We start from the raw sequence: 23,892 nt of genomic DNA, 5'->3' as shown, positions 1-23,892 counted from the left end.
TAAGTACTGATGTATACAGTTTTGGCGTGCTATTATTAGAGATTGTAAGCGGTAAAAGGATCAATAGCATATTCTACCCCTCAGGAGTTGGAGTTCTCTTGACCTATGTGAGTTTCAAACTTTTTCCTTTTTTTCTTAATGATCTTTACCGTTACTATTTACATAAATATTAAGCCAAATGAAAGAAAGTGCATAAAAAGGTGAGTGACACTAGAAGAATTTGTATCTTTAATGACAACCTAATAACGACGAGTCAAAAATCCGTCGTAAAAGCCTTTTGTGATGGGGCTAACAACCAAACAAAGACGGAAACAACCATCGTAAATATTTTTTTTACAACGGGTTAACAACGGGATTTTCCATTAACGTCGTCTCTCTCTTATGACGGGTTTGCGACAAGAAATCCCGTCATTAATCAACGATTATTGACCTTTAGCGACGTAATTTCCCGTCATTAATGCTACAATTACTTGTAAGGTGAGTATAATAAAATATAAATAAAGTAGCAAATTTCAAGAATGTGAAAAATATATTTACTCTTGTATCCCATCCATACATCTGCTAGGCGTGGAGAAGCTTGAAAGAAGAAATACCTTTGAAATTTATGGATTCGACGCTGAGAGATTCATACTCGACTGATGAAGTCTTAAGAAGTATTCATTTAGGCTTATTATGCGTACAAGAGAAAGCTCATGAGAGGCCAACCATGTCAACAATCGTCTCCATGCTCAACACTAACACTACTACTGGTACACTTCCGACTCCGCAACGTCCTCAATTCTATTACAGTAATAGCAGTTCAGAATCATCTCAGGCGACATGAGCTAATAAGCTATGTAAGTATTTTTCTCTTTCTTTTCTGATCCAAACTAGTACTACCCAAATTAGCCGAAATAAGGTCCTCAAATAAAAGTTGAGTACAATCCAGGGGAGGGGAATGGGAAATACAGCTTTCATTAATCAAAATAAGAGATTTCGTTGCATTTTTTGCCAAACAATCCGCCACTTTGTTGGTGTCTTCGTAGATCAGAGTAGTGCCTTGGAGGCGTTCAATTTCTCCCCTGCATACATCAAGCAAATATTTATGCCTAGAGTTACACACAGTAGGGCCATTGATGTCGTTCACAGCTTGAAGGCAGTCAGAAGAAATAATACAATTAGACCACAAATGGTCTTCTATCCACAAAAGAGCTTCCTTGATGCCCAATATTTCAGCCATTAGAGCATCATGGACATAAGCATGCCACGATTTTCCCACAACCCAAACACCAGAAAAGTTTCTAACCACGAAAGCAATCCCCGAAGGAGAAAAAGGGATATAAAAGAAGCATCTGTATTGATTTTATAACTGTTAATATTAAATCTAATATGGCAATGAGTTTCAGTTATGGTATATTACTAGATATTTATTTAGGAGATATATTATGTTATTGTATTCCTATTTTACGAGTTGTATTTTAGGGATAGATTTGTTAGTATATTAGTTTCTCCTAAATTGTAATATTCTAGTAATATTGTGTTTCCTAATACTAGGGCTAGGGTTAGGAAGTTGGGGTATATAAATAGGGATTTATATACCATTATAATTGATATGCTTGAGATCCTGAGCTTGAGCAAAGTTTGAGAGAAACACCTGAGAGGTTGATTGGTTGTATTATTAATAACGGTTTTGATTAATAATACAAGTTGGGACGTGGGTATACCACGTTATTAATATTGTGTGTGCTTTGTCTAGATTGTTATCTCGTACTATTACTAACAAGTGGTATCAAGAGCTAAGGTTCGTGATGGAGAAATTTGGTGGAAGGTTCGAAATTCAATTGTTCAATGGAAGGAACAATTTTGCCTTATGGAAAAGCACGGTGAAAGATCTCCTAATCCAACAAGGGTTGTATGGAACCCTTGAAGAAAAGAAGCCTACCGAAATAGAAAAGGCAAAGTGGGAAGACATGAAGTTACGTGCGGCATCGACAATCCGGTTGGCCCTTGTACCGGAAATTAAGTATGATGTTCTTGAGGAAGATAACCCTAAAAGTTTGTGGGAAAAGTTGACAAAGACATATCAGTCCAAGTCTTTGTCCAACAAGTTATTTCTCAAGAAAGATTTGTTCGGACTCGAGATGGAAGAAGATGGAGATTTGAGAGATCATCTGAATCGTTTCAATGGCTTGATAAACCAACTTAATAATTTGGATGAAAAATTAAAGGATGAGGACAATGCTATTCTTCTACTTGTGTCTCTACCAAAGAAGTATAACACTGTGATTACTTCTTTGTTGGTGGGGAAAACAAAGTTGGCTTTGGAAGAGACTATTGTTGTTCTTCTAGAGAACGAAAAATTAATGAAGCTAGGATTGGATGACTCATCGGATGGAGGAGCATTCGTGGTAGATGCACGTGACAAGAGAAAGAAATTTGGTAAGAAACATAACCCTAATATTAAGTGTTTCTATTGTGGAGAGTTGGGTCATATACAAACTATGTGTCCTAAAGCAAAAGAAGACTTGAAGGGGTTGAAGAAAACTCGCGAGAAGGGACGTGTTTCTTATGCGGAAGGAGATGATGATGATGTTGGTGATGCTCTTTTGGTTCAAGAAGATAAGGGGCCAAAAGACGGTTGGGTGCTTGACTCGGGAAGTTCTCATCACATATGTGCTAGGAGGGAATGGTTCTCATCCTATGAAGAGTGTGAAGGGAAGATGGTTACTTTGCCGGATGGTAAGAAGGTAAAAGTTGACGGCATTGGTGAGGTTGTGGTAAAACTTTGCAATGGTCGTGTTCGAAAGTTAGCGGAAGTGAGGTACGTACCAAAGTTAGAACGGAATCTAATTTCATTGGGTAGATTAGATGGTTTGGGTTATACTGTTATGGTGAAAAACAGTAGTTTGGAGGTCACTAAAAAGGGTTTGGTGATACTCAAAGGTTTGAAGAATAAAAGAAATCTATTTGTGTTAGATGGAGATGTTCTTGTTCGAGGGGAGGCATTGTTGAATGGACGACGGTGTTTCAATAGTGACCGTTAAATCGGTTGTGGCCATATTGGGTTGAAGGGGAGGAATTGTTAATATTAAACCCAATATGGCAATGAGTTTCAGTTATGGTATATTACTAGATATTTATTTAGGAGATATATTATGTTATTGAATTCCTATTTTACGAGTTGCATGTATTTTAGGGATAGATTTGTTAGTATATTAGTTTCTCCTAAATTGTAATATTCTAGTAATATTGTGTTTCCTAATACTAGGGCTAGGGTTAGGAAGTTGGGGTATATAAATAGGGATTTATATACCATTATAATTGATATGCTTGAGATCCTGAGCTTGAGAAAAGTTTGAGAGAAACACCTGAGAGGTTGATTGGTTGTATTATTAATAACGGTTTTGATTAATAATACAAGTTGGGACGTGGGTATACCACGTTATTAATATTGTGTGTGCTTTGTCTAGATTGTTATCTCGTACTATTCCTAACAATAACTGTTAGCAGGGGCAGGGCTCCACGGAGGGAGGTTGGGTTTTACTTCTGTAGTTTGGTGACTTTGGGCAAAGTACCACTCTGCAGCAGCCCAAGAGGAGTGTTTTGAAAAGGAGGCAATAGGGATATTGCTTTGGGAGAAGATCCACGCATTCCTACGTTTCCATATCTCCAAAATCCCAAAGGCAAAGATAACATTTGAGGGAATGAGCTGGTTCCCAGCAGCAGAGGAAAGCAAGTTTGATTTAAACCAAACCTTATAAGGGGTGGTATAATCCTCCTGGAAGCAAGACTCTTTCCAAAACTCTTTGGCACGCACACAACCCCTAAAAATATGATCATTATTTTCGGATAAACCTGGGCAAAAGGAGCAGTTCGGGTTGGTTTTTAATCTAAATACTCAAATTCTTTTCCTGGACTATTTATTCAAAATCCTATGTAAGTTTATAATGTACATTCCTATTAACGCAATAAGATACTACGTACTTCGTATATAGTTACGCCGCGACCAAAGTTGTTATCGTTCAATCTTTTCAGCAAAAAAGGAGACCTAGCTCCACTACAAGAAAGCGCGTGATTACCAACCAATTTTACCGACCGCCTAAAAAGGAGTCAGTAAAAATAAATTTATCAACCGATAATGAAGCAGTCGCTAAATTTACCGACCGACTGAAAAGCGGTTGGTAAATTTAAAATTTACCAACCGCCTTCGAAACGGTCGAAATATTAGCGACTGCTTTACCCCTATTATGACTAATGCGCAGTCGGTAAATATCCGACTATTATCAAAATAAATTTTAAATTTTACTAACCGCTTATTTAATATCTCCGACCAATAAGCGGTTGCTAAATAAAAAAAAAAAAAAAAAAGTAACTTATTCAATTACTGACCAACTATCTTTCACATTTCGAAAAAAGCAAAAAACTAATTTGGTTGGGCTCTCAACCTTACGTCGCAGCCCAACCGAGCACGCCACCCTGCCCGTCGCCGCCACCCAGCCGAGCACGCCACCCTGCCCGTCGCCGCCACCCAGCCGAGCACGCCACCCTGCCCGTCGCCGCCACCCAGCCGAACTACGTCGCAGCCCACGAAGCTTTATAATACACACCGCCCACCCGCGCAGAACTCCACCCGCCGGACCGGATTCCGTCGACGATTACTCAGCCGAATTCCGTCGACCCATTTCCCACCCCAGGTAAGGTTTGTTCTTAGTTTTTCATAACATAATGCTTCAATTTTTCAAACCCTAACTTTGTTGTTTGTATCAAATGAAAGAATTACAGTTTTTCATTTCTAAATAATCCTCCAATCTAGGTAAATTTGTTTGGTTTATTGCAAGATTTAATTTTGGTGACTATCTTTCATTAAATTGAGCGATTTTCGGGTTTAATTGCTTGGTCTATTGCAAGATAGCATTTTGATGTCTATTGCGATTTTCGGGTTGAATATTCATAAAACCAAAGTGGCCATAAAACCAACTTCAGATACCAAAGAAATTTTCATTTCAGTATCAAAATAATGGTTAGTGTAAAACGGCCCAAAAATCAACCAAAAACTGCCGTGATGATTAATTGGAAATAATGCAAGGATCCGAAATAATTAGTTCATAAGAATTAGAGGGAGCCAATTCCAATATATTTTGTTCCTTTAGAATTTTAAAGGACAAAAATCAGAATAGAAGTAAAAATGAAAAATGAAAAATATAACCGGACTGAAAAGTTCTTCAGAATCAAGCTATATGAGGAAAATATAATAACACAAACACATGGATCACTGGAATGTATTATGAATATGACAGATAATTGGGATTCCTACTTTTAAAAGGAAACTTTAAGCAGAAACTTGAAAGAGTCAAAGGACTAGAGAAAATCTGGAAAGGATCATTTCTTGAACAATAAAATAATGAAAACTAGACATCATGATCATTTTCTAGATTGTGGTCAACTGACACAGCTTGAAAAGAATCGTTGCTTCAAGTAGTGACCAATGTAGAAAGGAACTAACAATTCTCAATACAACACACCACAATAAAACCTATTTATTTTTCCCATTGTTATTTTTACCTTGACGATAATTCTTTTGAAAATGCAACAATTTTTTGTTTTCTTCTATTTAGAGTTCGACCCAACTCAAATGACTAAATGAGATTAGTGGAACTTGAGTTGAGATTAGTGGAATACTAATAAGGTGTAAATTGTGGGATTAGTTATTGTAATTAAGAAAGTGCTCCAATAAAATTAATGACAGTATTATTTTAGGAGTATGTGAGTGATTCCTAGCTGTAATGGTGTCAAGTAGTTGAGATACAGACAATTATAATGGACCATCCGAGTCACTCACAACTCACATAATAAATGACAGAACTTAGCGAGCACAGTTATCATTCACTTATATCCATCACAAATTAAGCATAGTCTCTGCAATATGACTGGAAATGTAGTTGTTGATCAGCAGATCGATCACTAATTAATAACTCATCCAACTATTCTTCATTTTTAACTTCAATTGAATTAGTGTAGTATTAGTTTCACTTTCAACCTTAATTTTCTTTTGAGTAGGTAAGAAGGTTCAACACATAAACTAATAATGAGGAATCATATCAAAACTTATATAATGTTTATTGTAAATGCATTTTATTATTTATATTTGATTTTTATCCTTATTGGCTTGTGTTTAAGTAATTATTGATCTTTATATAAATTATAAGTAAATTATTGAACTTTATATAATTTATAAGTGCGTTTGAATAAATTATTGATCTTTATATCATTAATAAATTATTTAACTTATATTTGAAGACACACACGAAGGAAGTACCGGGTAAAGGGAAAGTCCCTTGTAGTAGCAAAGCAAAGCAAATCAAGGTAACTTACTATTATTCAAACAAAGCTTATGAAACACGTTTTAAGTTTAAAATCAACCCTTAGTTCGTTTAGTTGAAAAATGGGCCTTAGATGTGAGTAAATAACCTTGAATGTGACTTAGCAAGTTCAAACAAAGCTTATGAAACATGTTTTAAGTTTAAAATCTGCCCCTAGGTGATTTAGTTGAAAAATGGGACCGAAAATGCCTTATTTAGCCTATATATGACCTATAACGACCAAATAGGCCTTAGATGTGAGTAAATACCTTTGAATGTGACTTAGCAAGTTCAAACTAAACTTATGAAACACATTTTAAGTTTAAAATCTGCCCCTAGGTGATTTAGTTGAAAAATGGGACCGAAAACGCCTTATTTAGCCTATATGTGACCTATATCGACCAAATATGACCTAAATGTGCTTAAATTGCTTAGAATCGGTTTTTAGAAACCTTGAATATGACACATAAAACATGTAAATGGTTTGAAATGACAAGTTTGGTTCCTTAGCTCAAAGTTGGGCGAGAAAATGACATTTTAGGCAATATATGACCTATAACGACCAAATAGGCCTTAGATGTGAGTAAATACCTTTGAATGTGACTTAGCAAGTTCAAACTAAACTTATGAAACACATTTTAAGTTTAAAATCTGCCCCTAGGTGATTTAGTTGAAAAATGGGACCGAAAACGCCTTATTTAGCCTATATGTGACCTATATCGACCAAATATGACCTAAATGTGCTTAAATTGCTTAGAATCGGTTTTAGAAACCTTGAATATGACACATAAAACATGTAAATGGTTTGAAATGACAAGTTTGGTTCCTTAGCTCAAAGTTGGGCGAGAAAATGACATTTTAGGCAATATATGACCTATAACGACCAAATAGGCCTTAGATGTGAGTAACTACGTTTGAATGTGACTTAGCAAGTGAAAACAAAGCTTATGAAACATGTTTTAAGTTTAAAATCAGCCCTTAGTTCTTTTTTTTGAAAAATGGGAGCGAAAATGCCTTATTTAGCCTATATATGTTTTAAGTTTAAATGTGCTCAATTTAATATATTTGTTATGCATGGGTGATAATCATTTTAATTATTGTAGGAAAACTACGTTTGAATGTGACTTAGCAAGTTCAAACAAAGCTTATGAAACACGTTTTAAGTTTAAATGTGCTCCATTTAATATATTTTTTATGCATGGGTGATAATCATTTTAATTCTTGTAGGAAAACTATGAAAAAAATGTTGCTGAATGTGTTGAAAAAGGCATTGCTAAAGATCCCAACCAAATCTACTTTGAGACAGTAGGTGGGAGAAAGAAGGGAAAGGTCCCCGGGCTGGGTAGTGGAGCCTCTCTATACTTTGCACCATCTAGAAGGGGTGGTAGTTCTTCTAGCTCATACACCCCATCTATTTATTCTCAAATGTCATCTCGATTGGAAGAGACTCAACAACAGTTGACCCAAAAATCCATTGAGCTTGAAACAACAAAAAATCAGATGTTAAAGGCTATGGAGGACGATCTACTTTTGAGGCAAAGGGAGAGAGAAGAAAGAGAAGCAGAGCGACTACAGCACCAAAGGGAGATGGAAAGGGAGAGAAAGGGAGAGACAAGAAAGAGAAGAACATGCCGCCCAGATGAAAAAGGCAATGGAGTCTTACGAGCGGATGTTCAGTCAGTGTACTGGTTTTCCTTTCTCGCAGTCGCAGGACCCTCGAGATCCACCCGGAGGCGGGACACCTTTGTGTTAGGTAGTTAGTATTCTTGTATTAGTTTGAACTAGTTACAACTTTTCGTATTAACATGTTTGAACAACATTATGTGTATTATGAATCTTTGTTGTATGACTTTGAACATGTTTAATATTATAACATCGAGCAGGTTTCATACGATTTTACAGAATTTATATAAATTCGTATATATACAGGCATATATAATATTTACAGGTACATATATAATATTTACAGGTACATATATAATATTTTTACAGGCATATAATACAGGTATATATGCGATTTTACAAAATTGGCTGCAAATGATATTTGCATAATTACCGACCGCAAAGGCAGTCACAAATTTAGTGACCGCTACAAAAGCAGTCACTAATTTAGTGACCGCCCCCAAGGCAGTCACTAATTTAGTGACCGCCAAAGCAGTCACTAAATTAGTGACCGCCACGAAAGCAGTCACTAATTTAGTGACCGCTTCAAAGGCAGTCACTAATTTAGTGACCGCCAAAGCGGTCGCTAATTTAGTGACCGTCAAGGCGGTCGCTAATTTAGCGACTGCATTAGCGGTCACTAATTTAGTGACTGCTTTGGCGGTCACTAATTTAGTGACTGCCTTGGGGGCGGTCGCTAATTCTGTCGGTAAATTTTAGCGACCGCCTTCCAGTTGGAGTTTCCTAAATTACCGTCCAGGTGAAAACTGACCGCTTTTTTGCGACCGCTGGCGGTCGCAAAATCTTTTACCAACCGTTTTTCGCGTTTTACCAACCAATTTTAGCGGTTGGTAATTAATCAATTTCTTGTTGTGCTCGAAAGAAAATGAACATATATTGTCTTTCTCCTCCTTCCATTCTTACGATACTTTTTCTATCCGCAGTATCTAGATTTTTACTTACACATTCGATCACCATACAAAACTAATACGAAGGAGTACTTGCGCGCAATAAGAAAAGGTTAATTTCGTAAATATATATAGTTGGTGGATTACTACCTCCCTTTCATAAAGATTTTTACGGTTACTACTTGAACAAATATTAAGACAAAAATGAAAAAGATGATTGAATATAATAAAATATGGATACAGAAAAATGCGTAAAAAAGTGTGTGGGTGTAAAAAAAATTGAATAAAGTAAGAGAAAGTGAGTGGAAAATTGTAAATATTGTGGGATGAGAAGGTTAAGGTAGTAAATTTTCATATTCAAAAATAGAATAAAACAAAGTGTAATGAACAATATGAAATGGATTAAAACTGAAAGGGTAAAGATCATTAGGAAATGGATGTAGTACTTGACTTCCTCTGTCCCTAAAAAATTGCCGGCCCAATTGTGATTTTTTAAGTCAAACTTTAAAAACTTTGACCATGAATTCTCTTTAGCCTATAAGAAATAATATAGTCATGTGGGGCTTTAGATTTGTTTCAATATATATTTGCGGAATATCAACATTTTAAATTTTTTACGTTGTAAAATTAGAGTTATTTACGTTTTAAGTCTTATCTTAGAGACCACGAGAAATCAAATAGACAATCTTTTACGGACGGTGTGAGTACAATAAAATACGAAGTATGTAAATACAAAGGAGTTGTTGAAGCATGTGTACACTCAGGATGAGTTCACTTCTACGACTCAGTATTTTACGTTGTTACCATGCACACTACAAAAATTTGTATCTTTTACGACAACCTAAGAGTGACGAGTAAAAAATCCCATCGTAAAAGGGCTTTTGCGACGGGGATAACAACCCAACAAATACGGGAACAACCGTCGCAAATATCTTTTACGACGGGTTAACGACGGTTCCCTTTTATGACGGGTTCGCGACGGAAAATCCCGTCGTTAATCAACAATCATTGACCTTTAGCGGCGGGATTTCCCATCGTTAGTAGTACAATCTATTGTAGTGCCAAAATATACCTCATTAGTAAGTTCAGACTGAGCCTCTCAGTTTCCACTTCATGCGGAACAAATATACAACTAATCATGGCACCTAAACTGGCAGAAAAATTGGCTTCCAAAAACTAAAATGTCATTATTTGAAGAAATATCTCTAAACTAATTAGGGAAGGTCAATATCAACTATTGAATACAACAAATTACTAAAATTATTTATTAAAAACACCTATCATCTGTCCCAATCTGCTAGACTACTTCCTGGAAAATTCTAATTGACTATGTCCACGGTAGACTAATCTATCACCCATGTATAATAATCAATGACTAATCCAAATAATAATGCTAGAGTTTTTCCGTCACCACATTTTCTTTGTAGGACCAAACTCAAGAATTTACACACTTGAATCATTGAAAATCATAAACTTTGGTCACATCACTCTAATAGTCTAGTGTAGTGTGTTTGACCCGTCCCTTTACTTCAACAAAAAAGACTTAAATTATCAAAACTTCTGGTTTAAATCAATATTCAAGCTACCTATTTGATCTCAAACCAGAAAAAAAAAATCAAAAAAATCAAAAAATGACTAAGGAAATAAGATGGTTTTCAGTATTCTTCTCAATCTATTTGCCAATATTTATCTTATTGTTGATTTCCAAATCAACAAACGCACAAACTAGCTTTGATTGCTCGAACACTACTATGTTCGCAAACAATAGCCAATACCAAACCAATCTCAACACCGTCTTCCGTTATCTCGCCTCCAACGCCACCAACCCCAACGGCTACCATCAAGCCGTTTCACGCAACAACAACGCCAACAGCGAAGCCGTCTACGGCCACTTCCTCTGTCGTGGTGATCAGAACGCCACCACATGCAGAACCTGTGTTACCATCGCCACCACCACGGACTTCCCAACACATTGTCCTAATCGAAAAGTTGCTATCATGTGGTACGACAATTGTATCGTAAGGTACTCGAACGAGTCGTTTTTCGGTCAAAGGGACTCGTCCCCTGTAGTGTTCTTGGTGAACTCGAATAATGTAACGGGGAATACCACCCGATTTACGGAACTTTTGGGTGATATGATGAACAACGATATTGCTGTTCGAGCTGCGAGTGGAGGGTCATTGAAGAAGTTTGCGACGGCTTTTGTAAATTATACAATTTTCCAAACGGTATATGGGTTGGGACAGTGTACGCCGGACTTGAGTCCTAGTGATTGTAATAGCTGTTTGGATTATGGTATTCGACAGTTCAGGGTTGATCAGGGTGCCCAATTTTTGCAGCCTAGTTGTGCTGTTCGATATGAGATATATCCGTTCTTTAATTTGTCGTCGGTTGTCCGAGCCGCCCCACCACCTCAGCCGTTGCCGCCACCGCCTCCTCGACAACCACCCGCTACGAATTCTAATCGTGGTAAGTCAGTTTATGTTAGATATGATAGTCTTCACTTTGTTATGTGGAGAGTTTTCTCCACATGGAAGAAATATGAACTTTTGCATGTCTTTAAATATGACCATGTGCTTGACTTATGAAATATGTCGTGGCTTGAGTCATTGGGCCAAGTGGGGCATTGGGCTTGGTTGCCAGTATTGGGTTAATAATATGACTATATTACGATTAATCTTTCTTGCGGTTATTAATATTTTAATTAATTAAATGTTAATTAATTATTTAAGTTAATCGGATAATATCAGAGGCGTTTATTTTATAATTGCCATATTGTTTTCCTATTTAACCTAAGGCGGAAGGTTAATGTTGATTACATTTTTCATTCATATTTCTGATAAACACATATTCATGAGAATGAATGATCTTGCTGTAATCCGTTCATTTGATTAGGGAATCCTGGGGGTAGATTAGCTTTGAATCCCATCAGCAATATAGTGGGGCTAATATTATCCTAAGGATAGAAATTTTCTCGTCCTAATCTAGTTTCTAAATTTCGTTTTTTATATTTCAAAATACAGTATTTAACAGTTTATGCTCCATATCTGATTTTCCAAGTTAAAACTTTCTCATTTCACTTTTTGGTTATGAAATGAAAATTTGTTTATTACTGACTCTAGTTATAAATTTGGTCTGATATGATAATGACAACTTTTTGTCGTAGCCCGGCACAATAATTAAGGACCACTAATACACTAATTTTGAGCATTACTTCTAAGTTCTAACGCCTTTTGATGGGGTCTAACATTAAGAATAAACGAGCTGTAAATAGAGATTTTTCTTTGCCAAAAATGGAATAAACAAAAGTATGAAAATCTTTGAAAAACATACTTCGACGAAAAGTAGGATGTGTTTGAGGAAGAACCAATGTTTATGTTTTCTACTTCAAAAAACGTTCCTCTTCTATCGGTTTCTGGTTTGAGGTTTGGGTCGTAATAAACTCCATTTATTTATGGAAAACTTATTTTTTACCATTTATAAAAAATCGAAAAATTATTTTTTAACACCTTAAAATTTAAAACTTGTATTTTACCACCTAAATAAATATTAAAATATGGTTTTTACCAGCAGAAAATGAAGAAAATAGATGAACCTTTATATATGCCTACCTAATTCAATTTTACTTCAATTATTTACACTCCTTATGTGATTTTCTTTCACTCTTTCACCCTTATCTCTTTACTTCCATTAAATTTTGTCAATTTTGTGAATTAATGGTGGTGAAAAAATATGTAAATTCATGGAAGATAAAGAAGCGGGGGAAGGGAAAAGAGTTAAGTACATGAAATCATAGAAGAATAGACCATATCAGAAGTATTACCGTTATTGTGGCTTCCCACATAACATTTTCATCTATTTTTCCATTTTCCAGGTGGTAAAAAACAAGTTTTAAATTTTTTTTAGGTGGTAAAATATAAGGTTTCATTTTTTAGGGGGTAAAAACCAAACTTTCGATTTTTTTTAGGTGGTAAAATACAATTTATCCTTTATTTATAGAAAAAATTGTGGTTCTCGTGCTGTATAAATGTATAATACTCCTATGTGTCTGTGCAGGGAATAGAATATCAACGATTGTGATTGTTGCCATTGTAATTCCTATAACTGTAGCTACTGTGGTTGCATTACTTGTTATATGCATTTGTTGCGCCAAAAACAAGAAAACAAAGAATTATGACGTTGCTGAAACTGGTAAGTTGATTATACTCGTGTTAAGTTCCATCCATTGATCCAATGTGAAAATTGTAAGACATGTTTTCTTTGGATGATGTTGAAGATGAAGATTTCACAACGGTCGAGTCCTTGCAATATGATTTAGCAACGCTTCAGTCTGCAACAAACAACTTTTCCATCGAGAATAAATTGGGCGAAGGAGGATTTGGCGGTGTATATAAGGTATGCAAGTAAATAAATGCGTCACTATCTCTATTTTGCTTTAGGATGTCCAACATTTTTTTTAATTTACCGATGTATCAATTGGTTGGATACATTTGGTTGCATGTAGAGCTACATACAATCGAGTTGTTTTGTACTTTTAATGCTTTAAAAAACATATTTATATTGTTTAAAAGGACGTACTTACATATTAAAAGCACTTCTTACAGACAAAAAAACACATTTGTTATAAAAGAACATATTGTTGAATACAATACAATCGCAAAATAAAATGAATTATTCTAAAAAAGTATTGTGCTTTTAAACTGCAAAAATATGCTTTAAAATTGAAAATATGATCTTTTTAATCGTAAAAATGTGCTTTTTAATTGTAAAAATATGTCTTTAATTCTGTTGCATGTAGAACAACATACAACCGGTTTTACTTTCTAATTTGTGCTGATGTAGAATTAGTAGATTCTCCGCAAGAGTTGAGAAAACAGAGTTTTAGCGATATGTATTTTTTTGTTGAATTTCCTTATCACATGTGACTAATTATGTCGACCGTATGAATGAAACGGATCGAGATTGTTTAGGTTGTATTATTGATTTGGTATGTTTATGCCTTTGTCCCACAGGGTACACTTTCGAATGGGAGGATGATAGCAGTAAAGAGGTTGTCTATAAACTCTAGTCAAGGACTACAAGAATTCAAAAACGAGATCTTATTAGTAGCCAAACTTCAACACAGGAATTTAGTGAGGCTATTGGGATTTTGTTTCGAGGGGCAAGAAAAGTTACTCATATACGAATACGTGCCCAACAAGAGCCTTGACAATTTTCTCTACGGTACAATATATTTTCTATTACACTACAATAAATTGTACTATTAACGACGGGAAATCCCGTCGCGAAAGGCCAATAATCGTTGATTAACGACGGGATTTCCTGTCGCAAACCCATCATAAAAGGGGGGCGTCGTTAATAGAAAATCCCGTCGTAAATCCGTCGTAAACCCGTCGTAAAAGACATTTGCGATGGTTATTCCCGTCATTGTTTGGTTGCTAGCCCCGTCGCAAAAGGCTTTTGCGACGGAATTTTGACCCGTCGTAATTAGATTGTCGTTAAAGATACAAATTCTATTTCCTGCATTTTAGTCGAGAACTTTTCCTATGGTTATCTTGATTTCACATTGTTTTGTTTGTTTTACTCTAAGCACAACAATTATAATGTGCAGATCCTGAAACTCAGGGACTACTTGATTGGGCTATGCGCTACAAAATTATAGGAGGCATAGCTCGAGGGATGCTTTATCTCCATCATGATTCTCAACTAAGAATTATACATCGAGATCTTAAGGCAAGTAATGTCTTGTTGGATGCCGATATGAATGCTAAGATTTCAGACTTTGGCATGGCAAAGCTCTTTGTAGTGGATCAAAGCCTAGGAAACACAAGCAGGGTTGTTGGAACATAGTGAGTATAATTCTAGCATTTGAACTAGTATTATTTCTGTTTTATAATGATTTTTACAGTTATTATTATTTGCACAAATAGTACAAATCACGATATAAAGAGCATGTTGAGCATGCAAGAGATATAATGTAAACAAGTGAGTGAGTGTAAGACAAAAATGATTAAATAAGAGAAAGTGACTGGAATTAAAGATGTAAATTTTGTGGGATAAAGGTATAAGATGGTCTATTTTCATGACTCAAAATAGTTCAAACTATAGCATACCGAGCATTATGAAACAGACTAAAATTAAAGAGTAAAGATCATTATGAAACGAAGGTAGTAGCTGTTGGTATGTTGATTAAAAGGTTGAAAGTTTTGCTAAATAGATATTGTTTCTCTTGCAGTGGTTACATGTCCCCCGAGTATGCAATGCATGGTCAATTCTCTAACAAATCGGATGTTTATAGTTTCGGAGTCTTAGTCTTGGAAATTATTTGTGGACAAAGAAACAGTACATTTTATCAATCAGGGGAAGCAGAGGACCTTTTATGCTATGTAAGTATTACTCTCAATATTTTCTTTCCTGATCGAGGGACAAAAAAGAAGGGTTATTTATATTTGGGGTAAAATTGTTTTTTATCACCTAAAAAAATTGATAAATTGTTTTTTATTACCTAATAAAATAAAAAGTGTCTTTTACCACCTAAAAATAAAATACAAATTGTTTTTTATCACCTTTTAACCGGAAATATGGACAAAAACTTTATGTGATTTCATATCAACGACTATATTTTTTATTTCCTTTTCTTCTCCCACGATTTTCATGTATATAAGCTACAATTTTCCCTTACTTCCCATTAATTCACACAACGTTTTTATTTTATTTCTAGGTGGTAAAAAATAATTTTTATTTTTTTGATGGTAAAACACAATTTGTCAGTTTTTTTAGGTGGTAAAAAATAATTTAACCTTATATTTGATTAGGTTTTTACAAGAATACTTAAACTTAATTTGCAGGCCTGGAAACAGTGGAGAGATGGCACGCCTTTGGAATTCGTTGATCCAATGATAAGAGACTCGTGTTCAATGGATGAAGTTATGAGATGCATACATATAGGCTTGCTATGTGTTCAAGAATCTGCAGATGAAAGACCGACTATGGCGACAGTAGTGCTCACATTAGACAGCTACTCGGTTACTCTTTCAGTGCCAGAAGCTCCGGGTTTCTTCATAAAGAGTAAAGCTTCTAATAAGGAGGCTGGTTCTGATCAATCATCAGGCAAGGCAGCATTTTGGTCGGTAAATGACGTCTCAATCACTGAACCGGAACCTAGGTAGAAAAAAAATCAAAGAAAGAAATGATCCTCAAGGATATTAATCGATCATTGTCATTCAAAGAAAAAATAAGCTTGTCGTATTAATTTTTGCTTGTACTCAGTGTCATGGCTACGATAACATCATGACTATAGGACGCTGTTGAATTTCTCAAAACGAGGCTCAATTCATTATGTAAATCAAATACCAAATTTTTACTAAATAAAAAACTTCATCACAATAACTTGGGGAGACGAAAGTCTTTGGAAATTGAAACCTTATATAGGAGTTGAACCCAAGACCGTGCGAATAAAAGAACAACGTTTTAACCACTACTCGATCCAGTTTTTTTTTTTTTTGGGTACGCAAGTAAGAATAATATTAAACCACCAACCAAATTACAACCTAATCAACTCAAATGAGACGAACCAACTAGGTTGGCCCCCCTCAACAAGAGCTGAAACAGAACACAACATCTAGTAAGCTCACACCCTCATAAGGCTACAAACCATATATGGTCTTTCCTATTAACTTTCTTAGGCATAACTACCAATATGGTACTCCTCACAATTTCATTTAAGCTAGCTAATACATTCTGAAAAGTGGGAACCGATTGATTCCAATAACTACTATTTCTACTTCTCCAAATCAAATAGACTAGAGCTGCCACCCTTGCATAGAAAACCAATCTTCTGAATTTAGTGCACCTTCTATGACCGATACTACTGATGATAGCCTGTAGAGTAGAGCTATGCATCTGAATCCTAAGCCAACTTTTAAGCTCAATAAGACACTTGTTGTTGTAGTGACAATTGAAAAAGAGATGATCATGCTCTTGATTTGCATGACCACACATCAAACAAGCAGAAGAAGCACTTATACCAATTCTTGCTAGAGTAGCAGTAGTTTGCAATCTTTTTTGAATAGCAACAAATTAAGCGATGTTTAGGAGTACTAAGTTTGTTCCATACCAATGTATCCCAGTGAACTGCAGGCTTGCTACCTGCAAGTTTATGATAGACGTGTTTGACAGAATAAAACATCATATTGCACAGCTCAGCTTGAGAACAAACCTATTTTGACAGCTCCTTAGTAACACAAATTCTCCTCCAGTACCAACTAGCAGAAGCTTTAGTTTGATACTCCCACCAATCCTCATTCTGTATATACACATAATTAATCTACTTAATCCACACATTGTCTTGTTTAGTAGCAATAGCCCACACATACTTACCCATATTGGCAATATTCCATAAGATCACATTCATAAAGCCTAAACCTCCAGCATGTTTATCACAACACACCTTCTCCTAAGAAATATTACTTGGCTTATTACTATAGGCTAAACCACTCCACAAAAGAGCTCTACAGATTTTGATTATGTCATGCAGCACACTTTTAGGAAGAATGTAGATTTGAGACCAGTACATATGTAAGATTAGTAACACAGAGTTGATCAACTGCATTCGAGCAGTATAGGAGAGATTTATAGTACTCCAATCCTTGATCCTGGATGTCATTTTTGAAGGAAATAATTCCCTTGGTCCAAGTATGCATTCTATGATAAGTCTAATAAATGCGGTTCAGTATTAATTAACAAGTTAATAATTCAGTGAGATCAAGTGAGCTGAATGCCTAGCTAGAGGCCGCTTCAGTTCAAGTGGAATTAATGATATTAATACACAGCTTACTCTTGACTGAACCCGTAGGGTCACACAAATAGTACGTAAACGGATCAAGTATTTAATGGCATTAAATACTCCATCTATGAATATTCGGAATCGACGGATCTTGGTTTCAGTGGGAGCTGAGATCGTCACAAGCAAGAAATGAATACTCCGGAAACGATGATATTGCCAGAAACGGAAATGTGGATCGTATCGGAAATATAAATATTATCCAAGTCGTAGATGTTGCCGGAAACGGAAACATGGTACGTATCGGAAAATATTATCGGAAATGGAAATATTGCCAGAATCGGAAATATTGCCGGAAGCGGAAATATTGTCAGAATCGGAAATATTATCGGAATCGGAAAATAATTCCGGAAACGGAAATATTAAATATTTGTTCGAAACGGAAATTAATTCCGGAATCGGAAATATTAAATATTGTTCGTATCGGAAATGAATTCTGGAATCGGAAATTTAATCGGAAGCGTATCGTACGAATAAGCATCGGACGAGGCCTGCCGGACGAGGGCCCAGCACGAAGCCAGGCCATCGCCCAGCAAGCCAAGCGCGCCACACGAACAGCCAAGGCCACGCCAGGCCCAACGCAAGGCCAGGCCCAGCAGGCCGAGGCAGCGCGCACAGCGCGCGCAGCGCTCGCAGGAGCTACGTGGGCTTGTAGCTCGCGTAGGCCTCGCTGCGTGGGCTGCTGCTCGCACGCACGCGCATGGGCGGCCCATCGTGGCTGCCGTGTGTGTGTGCGTGAGTGTTTGTGTTCATGAACGATTCCTAAAACATGCAGAGTTCGGTTAATGATTAAATTCCTAATTCTATTAGATAAATTAATTAATTAGAGTTCTTGTAGGATTCTAGGTTTAATTAATTTGTATCTGAATAGGATTCCAATTCCCTTTCCATACCCCTATAAATATGTGGCCTGGGTTCACAATTTATAACGTTTTTTCAAAGTATTCAAAGTGAGTTTTTGAGAGAAAAATTCAATCACACATCTTGCTCAAAAGTGCCGAAAATTCTAGTACCTTAAGGGCGATTCTAGTTGGTCAATCTTAAGGCGGATCCGGACGTGCTGTGGACTATCTACGGAGGGACGACACTTGGAGTCCTAAAGACTTGTTCTTGTTCGGTTCGGGCGCAGCTAGGGAGGGCACGCAACAAAGAGTATGCATCTAAATTATGCTATATGATTATGTGTAAATAATATGTATTCCTGGGTTAATGGTTGTTTCCGCATGATTTATGTAATATCATATGTATCATAACCTAACAATTTTATCAACCAACACACCACATCGAGCTGTTTTAGTCATCTTGGAACATATAGGAACTCCAAGATATTTGAAAGGTAAAGCACTCCTAGCAAAACCAGATGCTTCAACCACTCCAACTACATCAGTGTCACTCAAGACATGACAGTATATTGAACACTTCTTTTTTTTAGCCACCAAACCAAAAGAATCAGAGAACAATTTAAAAGATTGCAACAGTAAGTAAATTGAAGGATACTCTCCTTTACAACATAAGATAAAATCATCTGTAAAACACAGATGAGTAAGCTTGATCTCCTTGGGTGAAAGTTAAACTGATCCCATAGTTCTCATTCTATGAAGGATTCTAGAAAGATATTCCATGCAAACAACAAACAACAGAGGAGACATTGGGTCTCTTTGCCTCAACCCCCTCCTAGACTTGAAAAACCCATGAATTGAGCCATTGATCATCATGGAAAACATAGGAGTGGTAACACACTCCATTATCAGATGCACAAAATTTTGAGGAAAACCCAACAACATCTACATTTCCTAAAGGAAACTCCAATTCACAGTATCATAAGCAGATCCACTTTCAATAAGCAACTAGGCTTTACACTTTTCCTCCCATAATGCTTCACCGGATCTTGGATTACCATAATGTTATAGGCAATGTATTTGCCATGAACAAAGCCCCCTTGATTCCCTAAAATCAAATCAGGCAGAATTAACCTTAATCTCCCACAAATCACCTTAGTAATACACTTGTATAATGTATTACAATAAGATATGGGTCTGAAATCACTCACATTCTGTGGACATTTAGTCTTAGGAATCAGAGCAATGACAGTATGATTAAGCTCTTTTAAAAACTTACCATGATTTAAAACATCTAAAACAGCATCCACTACATCATTCTCCACAATATGCCAAGCATCTCTATTGGAAAAAGAGCCAACCCCATCAGGTTCATGAGCTTTAACCCCAGGAATAGAAAAAAGAGCTTGTTTCACCTCATCTCTAGTATATGGTGCATTTAAGATTACTCTGTGTTGATTTGTAACCACAGGGCCATCTTGAACAACCTCTTTGACCGTTGGTGACATGTGATCGTGAGTCTTTCCCAAAAGGTCAACATAGTATTCCGAAAAAGCATTTGACACAGAAGCAGGGGTATCTCCCCAAACACCAACCATACCATGAATACTATACACTTGATTCTGAACATTTCTACTCTTAATGCTCTGATGAAACAAAGTAGTGTTCTCATCTCCATCTTTAATCTAATCAACCTTAGATTTCTGTTTCAAGAAGTCTAAGTAAGCTTGATGTTGCACTCTGTAAACCTGAATAGATTGGAAGGATCTAGATGCATGGCTTCTTGAGCAGAAACCATGGCCTGATTTTCTTTTAAGTTTGCTTCTTGAACATTTGAAAACCCCTTCTTGTTAATCTCTTTCAAAGCTATTTTAACTTTCTTCAACCTGGTGACTAAACATAATATCTTACTTCCATGAACCTGTTGATTCCATTGCTGTTGAACAATCTCTATAAAACTTGAGGAAGACTTCCACATAGTGAAATATTTGAAAGGCTTCCTCCCTCATGTATGCCTTGTATACACATTAATCAAACCAGGTGAGTGATCAAATTCAACCCCAGTCAGAAAACAAACATCTGTAGAGAAGTAAGCACCTTGCCAAGTTGGATTAGTCAGAACTCTATCTAATTTAGAAAAAATTCTAGTTGCCCCATGCTGCTTTGTTATTCCAAGTGTACAAATTCCACTCTTGATATCCTCTATACTATACCCATGCATACAAGCATTAATGTCAACAATTTCAGCATGTCTTACAGGTGCTCTAATTATTTCATCAACTGCCATAACACTGTTGAATTCCCCACACATGATGCAAGGGCCCTGATCTATCTCCATAATTCTTTCCTTTGATGACTATCATTAAAAGCATACACAAAATAGTTCAATAGAAGATAGTCATGCAACTAATTGGGATAACATGACAATGAATGTGTTGACTTATTATAGCAACAATACTCACAGTGAAGCAACCAGGTTTCCAAGCTACCACTAATCTTCCAGCAATATGAAAACTAGAATTACTAGTAAAACACCAATTCAAAAAAACAGTTTGATAAAGCTTACCAAGGTTAGAAAGCTTCACCTTGTGTTCCAGAAACCCAACCAACCCCACCTCATGCTTATGAATGAACCTTCTCACTTCATTCTTCTTCTGAGTGGAGTTGATTCCCCTGACATTCCAACGTAGCACTCTATCCATTAGGGTGTGAAGGGTCCCCCCTTCCAGATGATCCACCCATGTTCCCCCCTGCTATATCTTGGCCCACTCCATCACCATTCTCCCCAGGTTCCTGTTGTGCTACATCTAGTAACTGGAAAGGATTAGCTACATGAGTTGGTTGAACATTAGAGGTTCTAACTCTAATTGGCCTAAGAGCTCTCTGAAAACCCTCCTGATCCACCACTGGTTCAGTTGCAACAAGTGAAATAGCTGGTTATTTATGAACCCATACCCTCTTAGGCTTACCCTTCCTACACTCTGCCTCCAAATGACCTACCATATTACACTTTCCACATATTGTAGGTCTCCATTCATTATGAACATCCACTGAAACCATCTCACCATGTTCATCAAGAAAAGAGATATGATCAGGAAGTAACTGGTCCATGGGAACTTCCACCATCACCTTAGCAAACTGAATCTTATCTCTACAAGTTGTAGCATAATCCCTCTTAAGAGGCTTCCCAATCTGATTCACAATTTTAAACAAAGATTTCTCCCTGCGGCACTTAAAATTTAACTTCAGTTGTACCCAAATAGGAACAACTTTCACCTCTTCCTTCTCCATATCCATATCCACACTCCACGGTTTCATAATAAATGGTTTACTATGGAAGAAATAACGCCCGCAAGCACTTTATCCCTCGAATCTATTGTAGTAAACCTAACCAGATAGAATCCCTTCTTCACGGTAGCCACCTTGTCTACCTTTAAATTCCTCCAAATCCTTCGAATAAAACCCTCCATCACATTAATTGGGGGATTCGCACCAACAATATAACACACAACAGAGGAATTCCAGAAATTTGCCTCCTCCTGTATATCATCTAATTCAATCTGAACAGGACTCAAATTAATCAACTCAGAAATTAAATCAGTAACAGTCGCATCATCATGATCACTCATGGCTACCTCTTCAAACTACTGTAAATTGGGTATAGAAATCGTACATATTTCCATGTTAGAGCGATCATTCACTTGAGTAGTTGATCCACTTATCACCTGCATAAATTCATTGAATGAATGCCCGCATTTTAGATCGTATTTGAAGTTGTTGCATCCCCGTTTTTGGCGTGAACACTTCATTTTCCAATCCAAAATCTAGGGCCTCCACTCCCAAAACTTCATCAATAGAACGAGTTCGAAGTGCTTGAGAATCTGATGATGGTCCTCTAGGCTTCCCTTTCCCATTGCCTTGCTTGCTCCCCTGAGATTTCGACCCAGGTTTTCGTGCCATGACTATGGTGCACGTTAGTCTAGCATGCGCCGAGAGAAAACTTGGAGAGAAAGTCTCTAGGGTTAAAAAATAATTTGCTCGATCCAGTTTGATTTTTCTTTAAATTTAAAAAATTAGGGGTCATGTTACGTCGCTCATGTCGAGCATGTCCAGAACAAGTGACGAAGCTACGTTGGGGCTCTGGTTCCAGGTCAAAAACAAAAAGATCATTTGTTATAAATAATTAATCTCCAAGTCTTATATGAGACAAGCCACACCATTAACTTGATGGTGTGGTGTGTTCACACTTATAAATTAGCTTAACGTGTTGGTTAACGAAACCTTATAGTAACACCAACATAGAAAATAAAGTAACACCAGATTATATAAGGAACTTCTAACATGAAATTCAAGAACCTGCAATAAAACAAGAAAAGTAACAGCAAATACACTGTATAAGTAACACCAGTCTATACATGGAACCTCGAACATGAAATTGAAGAAACTGCAATAAAACAAGAAAAGTAACAGCGGATACAATGTAAGTAACACCAGCATAGAAAGTCAAGTAACATTAGTCTATTCAAGGAATCTCTAACATGAAACTGCAATAAAACAAGAAAAGTAACAGCGAATACAATGTATAAGTAACGCCAGCATAGAAAGTCAAGTAACACTAGTCCATACAAGCAACCTCTAATATGAAATTTAATAAACTACAATAAAACTAGAAAAGTAACAGCAAATACAATGTATAAGTAACACTAACATATAGAAAATCAAGTAACATCAGTCTATACAAGGAACCTCTAACATGAAACTTCAATAAAAACAAGAAAAGTAATAGATAATACAATGTATAAGTAACACCAGCATAGAAAGTCAAGTAACACAAGTCTATAACCTCTAACATGAAACATCGATAAAACAAGAAAAATAACAGCAAATACAATATATAAATAACACTAGCATAGAAAGTCAAGTGACATCAGTCTATATAAGGAACTTTTAACCTGAAATTCAAGAAACTGCAGTAAAACAAAAAAAAAAGTAATCGCTAATACAATGTATAAGTAATACCAACATATAAAGTCAAGTAACACCAGTCAATAACATTCTCTATAATAGCTTCGTGCGAGTAAGTTGTGCGCTCGCGTCACGTCATCAAATTAATGGCGTGGCTGATCACACAAGAGACGCGCTGATAATTAATGTATCTGACAAATATATGGATGAACTATGCTGTTGGCACATTGGAATAGCCGGTTTTGATTAAGCCCTTGTTTTCCATTTTTTTATACCTCTTTATCTTCTCATCTCTTTTTCTCTTTCCTTTTCATTTTATTCTTTTGTACTCCACTTCG

General features: G+C 36.3%; 2 protein-coding genes across 2 annotated transcripts; one reads left to right on the top strand and one right to left on the bottom strand.

The window, feature by feature from the left end:
• Nucleotides 1-10,315: 10,315 nt before the first annotated feature.
• On the top strand, nt 10,316-16,323 carry LOC110797271 (cysteine-rich receptor-like protein kinase 10). Its single transcript, XM_022002367.2, has 7 exons — nt 10,316-11,377; nt 12,965-13,099; nt 13,185-13,303; nt 13,921-14,131; nt 14,520-14,757; nt 15,144-15,294; nt 15,757-16,323. The coding sequence occupies exons 1-7, from the start codon at nt 10,540-10,542 to the stop codon at nt 16,075-16,077; spliced, it is 2,013 nt and encodes a 670-aa protein (XP_021858059.2). The 5' UTR covers nt 10,316-10,539; the 3' UTR covers nt 16,078-16,323.
• Nucleotides 16,324-19,560: 3,237 nt separating this feature from the next.
• Nucleotides 19,561-20,567, bottom strand: LOC110797262 (uncharacterized). The gene is made up of 2 exons (XM_022002355.2): nt 20,385-20,567; nt 19,561-20,274 (listed from the first exon to the last, which is right to left on the bottom strand). Exons 1-2 carry the CDS (start codon nt 20,565-20,567, stop codon nt 19,561-19,563), a joined length of 897 nt encoding a protein of 298 aa, XP_021858047.2.
• Nucleotides 20,568-23,892: the final 3,325 nt, after the last annotated feature.

Source organism: Spinacia oleracea, chromosome 6, assembly GCF_020520425.1.
Source record: "Spinacia oleracea cultivar Varoflay chromosome 6, BTI_SOV_V1, whole genome shotgun sequence".
Classification (NCBI taxonomy): Eukaryota; Viridiplantae; Streptophyta; class Magnoliopsida; order Caryophyllales; family Amaranthaceae; genus Spinacia; species Spinacia oleracea.
This window is presented reverse-complemented; position numbering and strand designations above follow the sequence as displayed.